This window comes from Mastigoproctus giganteus, chromosome 13 (genome assembly GCF_048544385.1).
Source record: "Mastigoproctus giganteus isolate SK-2022 chromosome 13, ASM4854438v1, whole genome shotgun sequence".
Lineage (NCBI taxonomy): Eukaryota > Metazoa > Arthropoda > Arachnida > Uropygi > Thelyphonidae > Mastigoproctus > Mastigoproctus giganteus.
The window spans coordinates 21,950,956-21,968,014 of record NC_143587.1 but is presented as its reverse complement, the minus strand read 5'-3'; the positions used below and the strand labels follow the sequence as shown (position 1 = coordinate 21,968,014).

The following is a 17,059-nucleotide window of genomic DNA, read 5'->3' as shown; positions in this document are numbered from 1 at the left end:
CTCTGAGCTTGAGTTTTAACAATGGGAACATGATGGCTTACTCGGAATATCGCATACCACTATCATTTCAATTGAAAGATAAACTAACAAACATAAGTTAAAAATCTCTTTAAGTATACAAACAAATCTTGATACAAGAGAAATTTTGAAGCAATCTAATATAACTGACAGATTTACTTAAACTATTTCACAACTTTGATATAAAGATACTGTACAATAATGAAATATTCAGAAAAAAAGATGGATAATTTGGATCAGTAGGCTGATGTTCTGTGGAATGTTAAAATGATGTGGTATGTATACAACAATGATTTGCAGCCTGAAAAGGATGATATGAAATTTGAGATTTTTTACCAATACAGATCAGTATCCTTCAAAATGCATCTTAAAACTGATTTAAAAGTAAGACAATTTAATTTGTACTAGCAGGAAGAACAGGATCAAAGGGTTTCATTTTATAATCGATGATAATGATATAAAAAAAATAAAAATTATACTTAAGAAATTTTTGCAGCAGTATATATTTAACTCAGTTTTAACAGACAACCTTTTGTACCTCACTTCCTTCACAAACTGATTTCTGAATTTTTACAGGAATTCTGCCACTCTCATACTAAAATCAACTTAACATGATACCAAGGATATTGTGCTATAAATTAGATGAATTTAAAAATCCCTCTTGGGTTTGATAAAAAAAAGTAATTTAACATCAGTATTTAGCCCAAGCTTAAAGCTAATAAAAAAACAGCTCAGTTTTGAACTGTAACTCCTTACCTTTCATAAATTCATTAAATTTTATTGCCATGATTATATACCTCCTCCACCAAATTACAAAGTAGGAAAAAGAAAAATTTACATAAATCTGTTTCCTGAGATAAAGTAATATTTAAAATTTCCAAAATATAGCAATTGGCTGCACTATTTTCTGTAATGCAAATTTTAGAGTCAACAATAAAGTGGCACTTAGCAAATATTAAGTAGTAACATCACAGCAGTTAAAAAAATATGACATAAAATTACATATAATACAGTGCAAATTAACAACTACTTAAAGGCTGAGCAGATTTTTAATTGATATTATGCAAATGATATCTATATAGAAGATCTTGCCTTATTTCACTCACTGTATTTAGTACACTCATAATACAGTTGAACCATATTTTGTTTAGAATAGAACCAAAGAATAAAAGGATAATGCAAGATTATGTACACAATTGAGATAATGGGAAAGTAAAATGTTCGGTTTCAAAGAGCACTGTGAACTAGAAGTTGCAAACTGAATAACAGCACTCGCATTTTCATTCTAAATTTCATGTTAACCAGGAATGTGAATGATTATTTGCATAAATACAGCCAGGTACAATAATATCTACTTATTTATCAGTTATTCTAAACTTCAGGTAAAAGCAAAGAATCAAACTCAGTCAAACCAGGTGGAAAACCATTATCAGACTCAAATTCAAAAAATAATGGATGCTTTATTATGTATACAATATATTAAATTTTTGATAAACTTGAAAATCCCACTGTAAAAACTAGAAGTGGACAAAATACTTCACCTCCAAAATGGCTAAAGATTCCTCAAAAAGCAATACCAAGTTTCATTTGTCAAGAAAACAAATTTATTCACCTGCATATAAGGAATGTAGATTTCCATTCAGGAAATATTTCATATTAAAAATGCACAAATTTAAGTACGTAACATTATATACAACCATTTGAGATGTAAAATGTCACAATAAAAATCTCTGTACAACCCCTGCTTAGAGATTCTATGAATTTTATAACTAACTTCTTGCTGTTCTGATTATTTCTAAAAATATGAACTTGTACAGGATCAGAATATGACTTACCAAAGTTCTGTCATAATGGAAAGCGCAAAATGCTTTGCTAAAATGTTTTTCTCATTTATCTTAAAGCAAAAGCCAAAATCAACAACGTCTTATCTACACAAATTTCTGATACCATAATCAGGTCAGGAACTAACTGATCATTAACTGAGTAATGCAGATTTTTCACTTTTTTTTTTTTTTTTTAAGATACATTCCAGTAGTAAAGGTAAACATTCCAGTAATTCTCAATTAATGATAACAGGAAAAAAATTGTGAACAAGCGTATAATTCAATCTCAGATCACTATTTTTATCTGATTTTTTTTAAATGCATAACATATATTTTCACATTAAAAACTAAGAGTATCAGAAAGAATAGCTGTAAGGTCCTTCATTAACAAAATACCTTAGATTGTCAACTGTTAATGGTGTTATCTTTCACTAGTCTATTTTCATTTTGCTTTCGCCTGTGCTAAATATTGTAAAAGAAGAAAAGAAAAATGTCGAATAACCTGAAAATATCCGAAAGTACTTTTATGGGCACTTTAAAATTTGGAGAGAAGGAAAAAACAAAAAAAATCTAAAAATAACTGCAAAGCAGTGAAATTTCTGAAGATGTCCTCAATGAAATAGCACAGGACAAATGTGAGAAGAGGAATAAGAAGTATATTCAAAGAGAATTCAGTAAAAATTAATGTTATTTTATATTTGGTCCATATTTAAAACAAATCTTTCTCAAAACTAGTCTTTCACTGAAGATAACAAGGGCAATGGATTTTTAAAAGTCTGCCAAGATTTCAAACACTATTCAATTTTTTTCAGACTTATTTTAGACACTACAGTGACTAGATCTCTTCTTTTCAAAAAGCCAAATGACAGAAAATCTATAGTTGCTGTAATACTGTTGTGGGCCTTCTTTAAAATTACTGTCCTACTGATTTTAGCAATTAGTTCTTATATGCTGTACAACACGTAAGTTGAAAATTAATTCATCACCAAAATAAGTTCAAAATATTAATGACAATGAACTGAACACCAGTACCTAATTTTATATACATATAAGGAAAATATGTATAGGAAACAGTACATCAAGGTCCAAAGTTTGGCCCCCAAAGAAGTCTCTTTCTATTCTATCACCTCCATAAAATGCATTCCAACTTGAAATAATGGCACTCGTAGTGTTTTCAGTCATTTAACTGTTAAGAATATCAGGGGAAACTAGATAAAAAACCTTATATGGAATGGATATCCTTCGTAACTAATTACAAAACTTTCTTTTACTTGGTCAACCGGAGAGTAACGTATTCTTTTTTCCCTAAAGTCCTGGGAAATCTGGAAGAGCTTGTAACAAACTTCATGCAGTATTTTTAAAATTGAAGCTGCTTTATACTGTTCTACATTCACTTATTCATCACCACACTGTTGTTTCATTACTTCCCTGAGTTCGAGGGCAAGTTGTCGCTACTGTTATTTCAGAGAGGTCTTCTGTGTCAGATGTGGAAGAAGTTGAAGAAGGTGACAGTGGAGGAGAATTGTACACACCAGGAATTGGTGGGAGTGGGCTCTGTAAAGAAAAAGATAAAACAGATATAAGATATAACTAACAGGAATATTCAAAATATCTCAAAATTTCACGTTATGTAGTAATACTATTTTTAAACTTTGCACCCTAGATGGGTTTCCATCAATCCTACCTTAGATGTTATGCACATGTTATTATTATACCTTGAAACAAGGATACTTTATAGTCACAGGCATGCACATATAATGAATTACTTATCTTTGGTACTGTGTGCTTGATTTAAATTTAAAAAAATGTGAAATTTTGAATTTCACAAGGACAGATTTAACTACCATCCAAATAAGACTTGCATGCTACTTATACATCTTTAATACAGAGAAGACAGAAATTCTATACTTGCTGAATTGAATGCAACAGAGATTTACTGCAGGATGTAGGCAGTGTATTCAAAACTGATGGACATAATGAACAAGCATTAGCAGTTTCATAAAGATTTACAGTCAATTGAAGATATAATGCAGTTTAATCCATCATGCAAAGCTACAATGCCCACTAATAAAGCTGCTTTTGAAGTGGAAATGTGTGTCAGTATATGGTTTTTTTATTAGAGTTGCTGAAGTGACTTAAGCATTGGTGCAGGAATGGTGCACTCCATCATTCAGAACCTCAATTAATTGCTTATTCAGTGAGGAGTGAAACTGGCTACATTTAATGTGATTCAATACAAACAAATATTTCTCTGCAAGAGTGTGACTAATGATGAAACATATTGTTATCACTTTGAGCCACGATCAAAGGGGTCCAACATATAATTGAGTATACACTGGTATAAGACTTGAAAGATGTAAAATAAGCTAGAAACCCAGGTGAATTCATACATCGGTCGATTTGTGAGGTCAACTTGCTTATAGATGATGGAAAAACAGAAAATAAGAGCACAGAAAAAGTGACTGCCTTCCATACACCAAAAGCAATTAAATATCAAATCACATATGATCCACTGGTCACAAAATAGATTTTCACAATGCCAATATCCCACTACAGAAAAGTACCTACTCAGATGCAAATATAAAGGAGTTTTTACAACCAGACATTAGACAGCAGTTTATAATGGTATCCTGGAGCCAGATGTTCCCATCCAGTGTCCCAGCCCCTTTGCACTTACAAGTCAGATTATGTAAAAACAGAATTCTCAATAAAGCAGTTTCCAATAACAACTCACAACTAATCACATAAAAGCCTGCTGAAGATCCTTCAGATAACCACACATCCAATCCAGAAGTTACTCCAGCAGGTAAGTAATGACACTATCACTGGCGATATTTTGAGTTTTGAGACATTCTGCATGTCAGCGAAGTCATAACCCCTGATTTTTTAGCTATGATAGACACTATCACATCATTAAGAAGACTATTATGTACCAAGGCCAGAATTTATTATCTTTATCTAAAATTTATTATTTATCTAAAATATTTATTCTTCAACATAGGCTGCAATGAAAAAATTCTGTTTATCCCTGTGAAAAATGTTCTCAATAATTACTTTTTTAATGAGACCGACAAATTAATTGGCAAATAAGATTGTCTTCAACAAAGTGGATGTAAGTAACAGTGGAAATGACCGAATCACACAATGCTGAACTGAACAACAAGGATCTGGCTGAGCTGAAACAACACATGGTAAGAGTGCAGGGAGAAGAGGAAACACAGCTATCATAGTAAATGAAACACACACAACAAAAAGGATGCTCATTCTCTGTGAACATAACCAAAACATGGAATGGAGCCGAAAGTTCAGTTGACAATTGTGTGATCTTTTATGCTTCTATAATTAATAGTATTAATTATTTTGCACTGTTATCAGCAAATATATATAAAATGATTATTATAAATTAAATAATATTCTTCATATTTAATAAAATGAAAAAGAAGTCAAACTGTACAATAAAATCCACAGTAATGCACAAACAAAATTAGAAAAGTAATAGATTATTTAATCTATTACTTCAATATTCATGAAAGAGAGAGTGTGTATGTTTCTTGATCCCTTAAATAAACTTCCACTAGTACAACTACCACAGCTTCATTGCAGCAATAACTGCTTCATTGCAGCAATAAACCAATGCAGCACAGGCCATGTATTTCTTGTGGCAACATATAGGCTCAAAGTTACTGCTTTTGGTATTAAGACTAATATACTTACGCAGCTGAAAAGTAAAGTTTGAAGAACAGAGCATCACTCTTCATGACAAACTGCCATTAAAAGAGAAGCTGGGATCATCGAACTGCAAAACAATTTGAATGATAAAACAGATAATTACATGCTTATATATAATTTAGTTTTTCCTTACCCTCCTTAACTTTTCCATGCCTATTTTTTCTCGGAGGATTGCAGAAGCACTACTTGGGGTTGCAAGCGAATCATGCCTGTTCATCTCTTGTGACCTAGGCAATGAACCACATTTTTCAGATTCTAGACTGTGGGAAATATCAGGATTTGAAAGACTTGAAAGGAGATCATTTGGAGTGTGACTACTGGAGTATTCACTTGTGTTGCCTTCTTCTTCTTCAGATATATTTCCTTCTGAACTGAGGGTTGAAATAGACTGACCACTATGTCGTTGCCGCATGTGAGATAAATTCCTGAAAATTTTTTTAAAACACTTATTCAAAAATAGTGATTTGATTATGCAAATTAATATCACTACAAAATATTTTTAATAAAACACAAAAGTTACAACCATAAAATCTGTGATATCAAGGAAAAATATGTACTTAACAGAATCCTCTCAAACATTTCGTAGAAAAGTACTATTATATGGACAATTACATGAGCACAAAGGGAAACTGGCTACCATTTTCTCGAATCATAATCATGAGATCACGAGTAACCCAAAATTGTGAGATATATCCTATATAGTTCAATCATTCAATAGAGAGCATCATCAATGCTCACAGTAAAACAACTCTCATAACAAGGTTTCATGCTGTTTACAATGCTGATGATAAGGTTTCAGGGTAATAAATCCTCTAAAAGAGCAGTTCTTAAAATATTAAAGGTTCTAGGAGGAGGTATACCCCAGTCCATCTCCCTAGAGCATCTCACACATGGTGCTTAGTAGTATTTAAGTCTAGATATCTGATTATACACCCCTTCTAAAAATAGCCTCACTTTGAAGAAATTTATCAACCTGCTTACTATGTGAAAAAGAATTATCAGAAAAACAGGAAAAAAAAAAAAATGGTAGAGAACCTATAAGCATGTTGTAGAGCCCATGACACTACTTGAAAAGTTTCACATAAGACTCAAATATTGCAAAACCCCACATTCCTGAAGAGCAAAGGTGCCCAACAAAAGATGAGGAGTCAGTTTGGTGTGACATAAGCACTGGGAAAGCAAAAATGAGGGTTGGAGTTTGTTATGAGCCTAATGACTCTGATGAGTATAATAAACAACTGTACAGAGAAATAGAGTGGGCCAGTAAATCAGTGTCTTATAATTGGGGATTTTAACTTCCCAGATATAGACTGGAACTTGTGGATTGGTCACTCGCACACTAGCAAGGCTTTTGTGGATTTATTGGATGATTGTTTTCTACAGAAGCATGTTAAAGAGGCAACCAGAGAGAGCAACACTCTTGATCTGATTATCAGCAGTGATTATTAATGCATTAAGAATTTAAGATAGAGGAACAACTAGGTAGCAGTAATCACATTTACTTAAAGATGTAACTACCATCAAGGGTAAAGGGAAGAGTTTTTGCTTTTGTAAAGGTGACTACAGTGGTCTCAGAGATTTTTTAGGTTCTATACAGTGGGACCAAGTGATGATGTTACCAACAGCAAATTGTAAATGGAAAGCATTCAAGGAAGTAATCTTGGAAGCTACTAGGCTTTTTGTTCCAAATAAGAAATACTGCTCTAGGTTCAGGCCCAAATGGAAGTCAGATGAACTAATGAGACTTGTGGCAGAGAAGAAAAATGCATGGGATAAATTGTCAGGCAACACAGAAGCCTATGGTAGATACAAATTAGTCTGAAATCAAGTCACAAAGGAGGTTAGGTAAGCAAAGGCAGATTATGAAAAATCTTTGGCAAAGGATGCAAAAAAAAAAATAGCAGACTTTTTTACTTATATAAACTCTAAAAGAAGAGGATGAATCAGATTGTTCACTTGATATCAATGGTTTGACTGTAGATGATCATTCCCAGATAGCTGCCAAACTAAATGAGTATTCTGCATCTACATTCACACATGGAGTTATTCAAGGAGAAGAGGGCCAGATGTTTATCAAACTCTAATAGGGAGTTAAATGATTTTGTAATAACTGAGAGCAAAGTGGAGGAGAAATTGTTGAAGTTAAAATAAAGGTACCTGGGGTAGATGGGATCTATCCAGTTATATTAAAGGAGGCACCAAAGGAAGTAAGCAAACTCTTAGCCATAATTATGAGAGCATCCTTGGGCTCGGGGGAAGACCCCCATGGACTGGAGATGTGCAAATGTGTGTCCAATTCACAAAGGGAGAATCAAAGGGTGACACAAGTAATTATAGACCTGTGAGTTTAACTTCTGTTCCAGGAAAATTAATGGACGCACTGGTTAAAGAAGCATTGCAGGATCATTTAGACAAGACTGCAGCAATAATTCAGACAGCATGGTTTGTCAAGGGGAAGTCTTGTCTGACCAATTTGATTGGATACTATGATGTGGTCACAAAGGAACTGGATGCAAAAAATAATTTTGATATCATATACTTGAATTTCAGGAAAGCTTTTGATACTGTTGCACATGGAAGACTACTATACAAATAGGAGCAGTGTGGCATTAAGGGCAAGTTGCTACAATGGATAAAACGATGGTTGAGTGGGAGAAGACAGTGTGGAGGTCAATGGGTACTGCTCTACCCATTGTTTGTTTTGTATATTTATCAATGATATGGTTGAAGATATATCAAGCTTAATGTCAAAGTTTGCCGATGATACAAAGGTTGGCAGGGTTGTTAATAACGGTAATGACAGTATGCTGCTGCAATAGGATCTGGAAAAGTTGGGTAAATGGGCTGAGAAGTGGCAACTGAAGTTTAACATCGACAAATGCAAAGTACTGCATATGGGTAACAGTATCCCCAGAGAAATATACCAACCATATTGTGTTACACTCAGGGCAGTGGAGAATGAAAGAGACCTTGGGGTTATTGCGCAATCAGATATGAAGTTTTCTGAGCAGTGCAGAGAGAGGTTGGCAGGGGAGGTCATGGGGCCTTGTCAATGATATACAGGAATTTTGTGAGCAGGGATAAGGAGGTGATTATCTCCTTGTATAAGGCAATGGTCAGGCCACACCTTGAATACTGCGTACAGGTCTGGAAGCCTCATTTTAGGAAGGATGTAGAGTTGCTAGAACAAGTACAAAGGGAAACAAAAAGATTGGTTAGGGAAACAAAGGGGGCAACTTACCAAGACAGGCTAAGTTCTGCAAATTGCAGCGACTGGAGAGTAGGCACCTGCGAGGTGATCTGATTGAGGTGCATAAGGCCTTGAATGGATTGAGCAGGCTTAATGCTGATAGGACTCTTCCTCTTGCTCAGATTACAAACCTGAGGGGCATAGATTCGAACTGAGGAAAGACAGTTGCAGAATAGATGTGCAGAAGTTTGCCTTTAGCCAGCAGGTAGTTGATTGCTGTAACAAACTTCCATCTGTTGTTGTGGAAGTTGATAGCTTAAATAAATTCAAGGCAGAACTAGACAAACGTTTGGAATGAATGGGAAGGTTTTTTTTTTTTTTTTTTCGCTGATGTTGTATAAGCTTGCTTTCTTGCATCATGAGACTTTACTAATGCTAATGCTCACATAGTGTCCCTTTTCTTGAAACTTGTATATGGTCTGCTTTGAAACTATTATTCCCGTAACTATTGGGGGGGGGGGGGTAAGAGAGAGAGATATGCTCCTGGCTTTATCTTCTTATGACATCTCACTGATACGGCCTGAGAACACTGGAACACTCATCCTAGAACACTAACTCTTAATCAACCTTGAACTTGCCTTAAAGTCACCCTTTCCTGTCTCTTTATAATAAATTTGAAATGACCATTCCTGACACATTTAAAGCACTGGCCACCTCAGCTTGTGCACTCCTATAGGAGACCTGTCATCATCCTACCAATAGCTCTATTATCTTCTAAACATTTATCCTGCAAACTAACAGAAAGAGAAAACTATTTTCATGTGTTCAGCACCAATCAGATCAGATATGAGTGTGCTTAGTAAAAGTGGAGTGTGCACCTTTATAATCTGCCTGATTTGCATGTTAAGCAGCTAGCTTTAAATTACATTCTAATGTTTCAATTGATCATGTTATATTATATCAGAATATCAAATCATGTAAAAAAATTTATATACTGAATTATATATAATTCATTTAATATATAATACAATTTATTTTATATAAAAATTAAATGAAATCATGGTTGTAACTTAACTCTTGGACAATAGCCTATAAATTCAATGTTACTGGGCACAAATAAGCAAAAATGGGGAATGGTGTCCACAAGAAAGTCAAATTAGAGTTCACATTATTATTCTTTTTTTCACATGATAAAGAACTTTAATAGTTACAGTGATTTCTCTGAAGAAAGGTTAGGAATTAAAGGTAAAAAATTTGAAAAATTTTGATAAATTATCAACCAAAGTTTCTGTTTAGTCTGAAACCTTTAATTTATGTTAACCCAAAATTTTGTACAATATACCTTGCACACTGTGCAAAAGTAACAAAGTACATTGTTCCCCATAATTAAAGTAAACACATGTACCTACTCCATTTTCTGAAATTTTTAACTAAATGCAAAAACATGTTTTCACCTTTCCTATGGCTATCTATCTTTCCCAAAATCTTAAGATTTTTCTTTAGTTTCTCTCACATGTACCTCAGCTTTTCTTTATATTCCAATAAGGATTTATTAGCTTTTATTGTCAAAAACTTCTTATTTTTCTTTTCTTTTTTAGGCTTCTTTAACTTCTTGTATTGATCCCAGTGTTCTGAGTTTCATGCCTTTAAGACCTCCACATATACTGCTTTTGTGGCTTCCACTAAAGGTCTCTTGAGGTTTTGCCAATCATCCTCTAAAGTCCATTAGAATCAGGAATGTCATTTAATCTTTTAGCTAAGAAGATTTGGCAATTTGCCAAAAAAGAGCAATTTCTGTTCATTTTTAAACTTTTTTATACTTCTTGTTTTTGGTACTAATTGCCATTTTTTGTTTATGCAATACAAGCTGACTTATGGTTTCCAAGCTCAAACTCAAACACAAACAAATCCTCTACATACCCTTGCATCTTCAACTAGTTGTTTAAGATACTTTTCTATAATGATATAGTCAATTATGCATTTATTATTTCTATTTTACTTCCTGTGGCTATATTTTAACAGAACTCTATAAGCTTTCTACCATTACTGTTAGGTTTACTCTTCTCTCCAAATTTAACTAAGATATCACTGCAGGTCCAATTGTCATTTCCTACATTATTATTTAAATTCCCAACCATTACTAGTCTTTCTTTGTCATTATTCCTTACTGCTCTTTCTAACATATTAAAGAAACTCTTATTTTGTCTTTTTCAGTTATTCAATTGCACTATGTGCACAAACATTCATCATCCAACCTACCATCTTAAACTTTTCCCACATAATTCAACTGGATAATGCTTTCCATCCAGTGCTGGACCATGGTATTTTTGTTGTGCCTGGGCAGAAAGATTTTTCATGCACCCTTTACTAAGGGTGTATATATATATATATATTCATGATTTGTAAAATTTGATACCTCTTAAAAAATGGTGCCCAGGTAAGGGCCCTGCTAGCCCATGCCTTAATTCGGCACTGTTCTCATCCAATTAACTTTTTTCCAAACCACTTTTAAAAATTTTGTTACATCTCCCTTCCAATACATCTTACTTGAAAAATAAGATTAGTTTATAATTACTGTTTAGACACAGTTTCTCTGTATCTATCTACAGGCAACCCCCATATAACATGGTACAGTAATACCCCGAAGTTACGCGATAGGTGGGTCCGACGAAAATCGCGTAAGTCGAATTCGCGTAAGTCGGGGTACAACTTTGCATATAAATACATATAAATTTTGCTTAATTGGGACCAAGGACTAACAAAAACACTAGTTTAGAAGAAAAATATTAATAAAATTGCAGTTCTTTATACATATTAATACAAAATATGTATTAAAAAACAAATGACTTACGTTAAAAAGTTATTTCGATGTCGATGGCTTCATAAAATCTAACAAATTCGTCTGACGACACAGCGCGTTCTTTTTTTTCACGCAGAATTTCTTCGTAGCAAGCTAATAATTTTTTTATTCCTTGCTTTGTAGCTATAACGCGTTCTTCGTTGGAGTCTATGTTTTCTAAAAATTTTAAGCCCTTTTCAATTTTCAACCTGTCAAGTTTGCAATTGTCATGTGCTTTTCGCCGTTGCTTCATTTAGGTCTGTAGCACGTGCAATATCACATTCGCATGGTCTTTCATTTCGCTCAAAGCGTTTCACAATTTCATATTTTTTCTCTATCGACAGAGGTGGACTGGCCATAAGCCTTACCGGGGAAACCCCGGTGGGCCAGTGTGGTTTTGGCCATAAACCATAGTATGAGGCCACTATAAATTTTCCAGGGTAAGAATTTTTGACCCAGTCCGCCTCTGTTTATCAATAATTGCTTTTCTTTTTCTCTCTGAATCTGCAGTGTCTTCACCAGGACGCTTCCTTTTCACACCTTTTAATTAAGTATTTTACTCATTTTTAGGGAATAAAGCACAATTACAAAACGAGGAGGCACGCTTGATACGCATAAACAAAGCTGCGCACATGTAGTAACTGAATAAACAACACCATAAAGGCAGAGATACACTATTAACACCTCACATTTCTAGGGGTTACTACCATAAAACAATAAAAATCCAGTTGCGTTTCTGCTAGTGAAATCTGTTATAAACTGGTAGTAAACTCGATCTAATTGCATTTGCGATTATACCGATAGCTGGAATTGTGTTGGTTTTTACGTTATTATGGTGAAATGTGTTTCCCCTTCACTGATATAAAAAAACATAAAAGCAGCAAAGTTGAATTTTGTTCATCTTTCGCTCTCATTCTCCGCCGTCGCACCGTATATCGATAACATATGAAAAACGACCTTGAAGATAGTGGGCGGCAGCGTTGCCAAACGAAAAAATCAAGAACTGCGTAACTCCGAGTTCGCGTAAGTCGGGGTATTACTGTACTTCTACAACACGGTACTTATATAACTTGGTTTCACTCTAACACAGATTGAGAATTGCGGCAAACCACACATAACACAATATTTTTTAGCTTTTGTATGGAGGAAACCTTGCTATTACGTTGGATATGATTTTTCAACATTTGAATTCTTTTTTGTGAATCCCTGCTGTTGACTCGCTAGTCGTTATGCAAAAAACAAAAATAATAATAATAATAAAATAAAAATAATTATTGGGAAATCCCTGTGTTAGGTTCTGTGCTATTGAACTTGTGCTTGTTTGAGAGCATAAAAATATGACTTCGAAGTATGCAGTTCGTAACTTTGAAGGTTTTTGCAAGGTTATTTTGGTTTTTATTTGATTGCTTATAAATTTTTCCGGGTATGTATTACTAAACTTTGTTCTTAAGAAGCGTATTGGAATAATTTCTTTGTTGTGAATTAAATTCCGCCCTAAATTAGGCATAATTTGGGTAACTGCCAATATTTTTAAAGAATGGATCCTAAATTGTTTTTTGCCAGCTGTGGAAAACTATTTAAAGTGGAAAAATCTAGATTTCAAAATTTTATTACTATTGGATAACACACCAGGCCATCCAAAGGAGTTAAGTCATCCAAAATGTTGAAGTAATGTTCCTACTACCTAATACAACTTCTTTAATTCAGCCATTAGATCAAGGCATTATATCTACCTTTAAAACTAATTCCATCAGAAAATCGTTACAATGGATTTTGGAAAAAATTGATTTCGAATCTATTGAAGTGATGGAGGCATGGAAACATTTTTCAATTGTGGACTATCAGAGTCATAGCTTTATCACTCAAAGAAGTAAAGCAGTCAACATGTGCGTGTTGGAAAAATGTATGGACAGTCAGTTCATTCAGGAAATATTGGCAGATTCTGGCAGAAAACAGAATCGGTGCAATAGTAGAACTTGCTAAAGTTGGTAGGAAGGGAAGGTTTTGATGATATGACTACTGAAGACGTTCCAGAATTACTGGTAGAAAAAGAGGCTGGCAAAGCAGATTTGGTGGAAATAGCATCGGAGGTAAACCAAATCAATTCAGAGGATGATAGCACATATGAAAATTCTGAAGTTCCAAATTTTACGCTAAAAAGCATATGGCAAGGCATAAACTTAGCCGAGCAATTAGTCTTTTTTTTTTTTTTTTTTTTTTAATGCAGATCCTTCAACTGGAAGGAACACAAAGTTAAAAAGGGAGCTCCAAAAATGCTTTGCTCCATACCATGCAATTTACAAAGATTTATCAAGCAAAAGCAAATAAAGCCAGATTACTGATATTTTAAAGTGAGCAGAAGGTACACAAAATCTAGATGCTGCAAAAGAAAGTTCAAAAGATGAAGATATTCTGCAACAGAGAAAACATTGCGCTTAGCAGCAATGAAGAGGGAGAAAATTAAATGAATGTACATTATCTGACATATATGCATCACAGTTTGTAAGATGGTTTGTTCAGTTATTACTATTTTTTATAAAAATTAAGTTTTTGATAGTTATACAAAAATATATGTACTTTTGTTATCTTTTGGAATGCAACCCCCCTTTTATTGGTTCTTAGTCCTGTATAACATGGTTTCACACTACATGAGATTTTATAGGAAACTAACTACCATGTTATACAACGGTTAATTGTACTTTGTTTTTGTGATACCTGCATCAAACCTTTAATGTTTAAAAATATTTATGCTGATCTTTAATGTTTTTATACCAGTCAGGTAAGAAATACTCTAATGAAAAATAAGGTTTCATATCATGGATAACAAAATGATACATGATATATAAGTATTACAAAGTTATCAAATCAGAGCTGATGCATGACTAATTTTTTGCTGTCTAGGTGGATAATACATACCCACATTTCTTCAGAACATAATCATCACTATCATCTACTTCTCCTTCTTCTTCTGAAGTGCTATATTCATGTTCCTATTAAATACAAGCAAAAAAAAAAAAAAATTATCACTCCAAATAAAACTGTTAAAGCTCTAATAGCCTTGCCTTACCATAACAAATTATTCATGCAAAATAAAAAGTCAAGCACAACATAACATCAAATAGAAAGGTTTTTGATACTGTTGCACATGGAAGATTGCTGCACAAATTGGAGCAGTGTGACATTGGAGGCAAACTGCTGCTATGGATAAAGGGATGGTTGAGTGAGAGAAGATAGAGAGTGGTAATCAATGGACACTACTCTTTGTGGACTAATGTTATTAGTGCAGTCACCCAGGGTTCAGTGTTGGGTCCATTGTTGTTTTCTGTATTTTTTAATGATATTGATGATGGTATATCAGGCTTAATGTCCAAGTTTGCAGATGATAGAAGGTCGGCAGGGTTGTTAACGACACTAATGACAGTACGCTGCTGCAACAGGATCTAAAAAAGTTGAGCAGATGGGCTGAGAGGTGGAAACTGACGTTTAACATTGACAAATGTAAAGTACAGCATATGGGAAGCAGTAACCCCAGGGTAATTATCAACTGTGTGGTACTACACTGACAAGGTATAAGGTATGTTCATGTCAGACGGCACCTGGGATTTCTCGCATCTCCACGTGTGTTCACTGTATCGAGGGCAGTACACTGTCAAGCCAGAGACTTGAAAGTGTGTGGGCCATGTCTGTGCAGTGTGATGTGTTGTGCCCATTGTTTTTCCGGCTTATTGGCCGCCAGGCCCCTAGTGGAGACCAACGTTGCCCATACCTTGCCAAGGGTGTGTCCAGTATCACAACAAGTTGCTCTGGCAGGTCCTGCCACCTAGTTTCCTGGGATTTCAGTGGCTAGGACCTATAATAAAAAAAAAAAAAAAAGAGTAGCTCATGGTGTCTTGTCAATGATAAACAGGAATTTTTCTAGCAGGGATAAGGAGGTGATTATCCCCTTGTATAAGATAATGGTCAGGCTACACCGTGAGTACTGTATACAGGTCTGGAGGCTTCATTTTAAGAAGGATGTAGAGCTGCTAGAACGAGTACAGACAAGGGCAACAAGATTAGTGAATGGAACAAAGGGTTGCTCTTACAAAGAAAGGCTTAAGTTTTGCAAATTACAGTATCTACAGACTAGGCACCTGTGAGGTGACCTGACCGAGGTGTATAAAGCTTTGAATGGTTTGAGCAAGCTCAATGCTGATGGGATTCTTCCTCTTGCTCAGAATAATCCTGAGAGGGCATAAATTCAAATTGAGGAAAGACAGTTGTAAGATAGATGTGCGGAAGTTTGCCTTTAGCTAGCGGGTGGTTGATTGCTGGAACAAACTTCCATCTGTCGTTGTAGAAGTTGATAGCTTAAAAAGATTCAAGGCAGAACTAGATAAACATTTGGAGTGAGTGGATGGGTGAAATGAGGTTTTTTTTTTTTTTTTTTTTTTGGCTATATAAGCTTGCTTTCTTGCATCATGTGCCTTTACTAATGCTAAAATGATAAATAAATTGACTGCAAAATCTGAGGCTGAAATATTTTTCTTGCATATTAAAGATAGTTATCATGTTAGGCCATAGGTGGACACAACACTGATCCTATATTATAAGATCTACTAAATTAATTTCCCAAACTATGAGTAAAAAACAACTAGGATTTGCAAGTGTGCAAGAAATCAGAGACCCATATGTCAGATAAACTATTCTTAAAAACTTCACAAAAAAATAACTGATCTGAGCAAAATTTTTAGTCATATTATTGCTTAAGACATCCCTGATGAAGGTTATCACTCTTTTTAAAACCATAAAAAATTCTAATAATCTGTATCAATAAATTATGAGACTTATTCTAATGCAAGTGGCTTCTATAAAGAGAGTTATATAACAATCAAGTGGCTTCTATAAAAAGCATTTAATTTATAAATTAAAAATGTATTTTTTTGAAAAATGTTTTTTTTTTTTTTTTTTTCATTTCTGGTTTCCAGTTTCTACAACTTCTTAAAAGGTATAAAAGATGTTGAAATTATCTTTTTTGTTTAAAGTAATTTTATAAAGTTTCATATAAATAATTTCTAGGTACATGTTTCCAGACTATGTAGTACTGAGAAGTTTGAAACTCACTCTAAGGAATTATAATTCTAGTGACTTGCCTAGATTTTTGAAAAGGGTTTCTTCCTTAGAGAAAGGTAAAAAATGAGGAGGAGGAAGAGATCTAAACGATTAAATGGCTCAAAAGTTAGGTTCCAAACTTCTTAAATAGAAGATACTTATGTTGCTTGATGACTAAGATGATAGATGGAAAAAGCCTTTTTTTTTCAAAAACAGAAAAGTGGGTTAGTGCCATAATTTCACATTCCTCTTTGTTATGTCTCAAAAGGAGCATTAGCATTAGTAGGGGTATTTGATGCAAGAAAGCAAGCTTATGCAGCATCAGCCAAAAAAAAAAAAAAAAACCCACTTCCACTTCACCCCTCTGTT

At 34.1% G+C, this 17,059-nt stretch overlaps 1 protein-coding gene across 6 annotated transcripts in view; it reads right to left on the bottom strand.

Annotated features, from left to right (window-relative positions):
* Window positions 1-2,669: 2,669 nt before the first annotated feature.
* The window catches only part of LOC150075848 (mitogen-activated protein kinase kinase kinase 13-A-like), a 276,690-nt gene continuing 262,300 nt past the window's right edge, over window positions 2,670-17,059 (bottom strand). For 5 of the 6 annotated variants that reach the window (XM_090387410.1, XM_090387407.1, XM_090387408.1 and 2 more), the window contains exons 13-15: window positions 14,516-14,589; window positions 5,704-5,995; window positions 2,671-3,395 (exon numbers count right to left, since the gene is read on the bottom strand). In XM_090387410.1, coding sequence (XP_090243536.1) covers window positions 3,243-3,395; window positions 5,704-5,995; window positions 14,516-14,589 — 519 coding nt within the window. In that variant the 3' untranslated portion in view covers window positions 2,671-3,242. Of the gene's footprint in view, window positions 3,396-5,703; window positions 5,996-14,515; window positions 14,590-17,059 lie in introns of all 6 variants that reach the window. The other variant, XM_090387412.1, reaches the window with a different exon arrangement.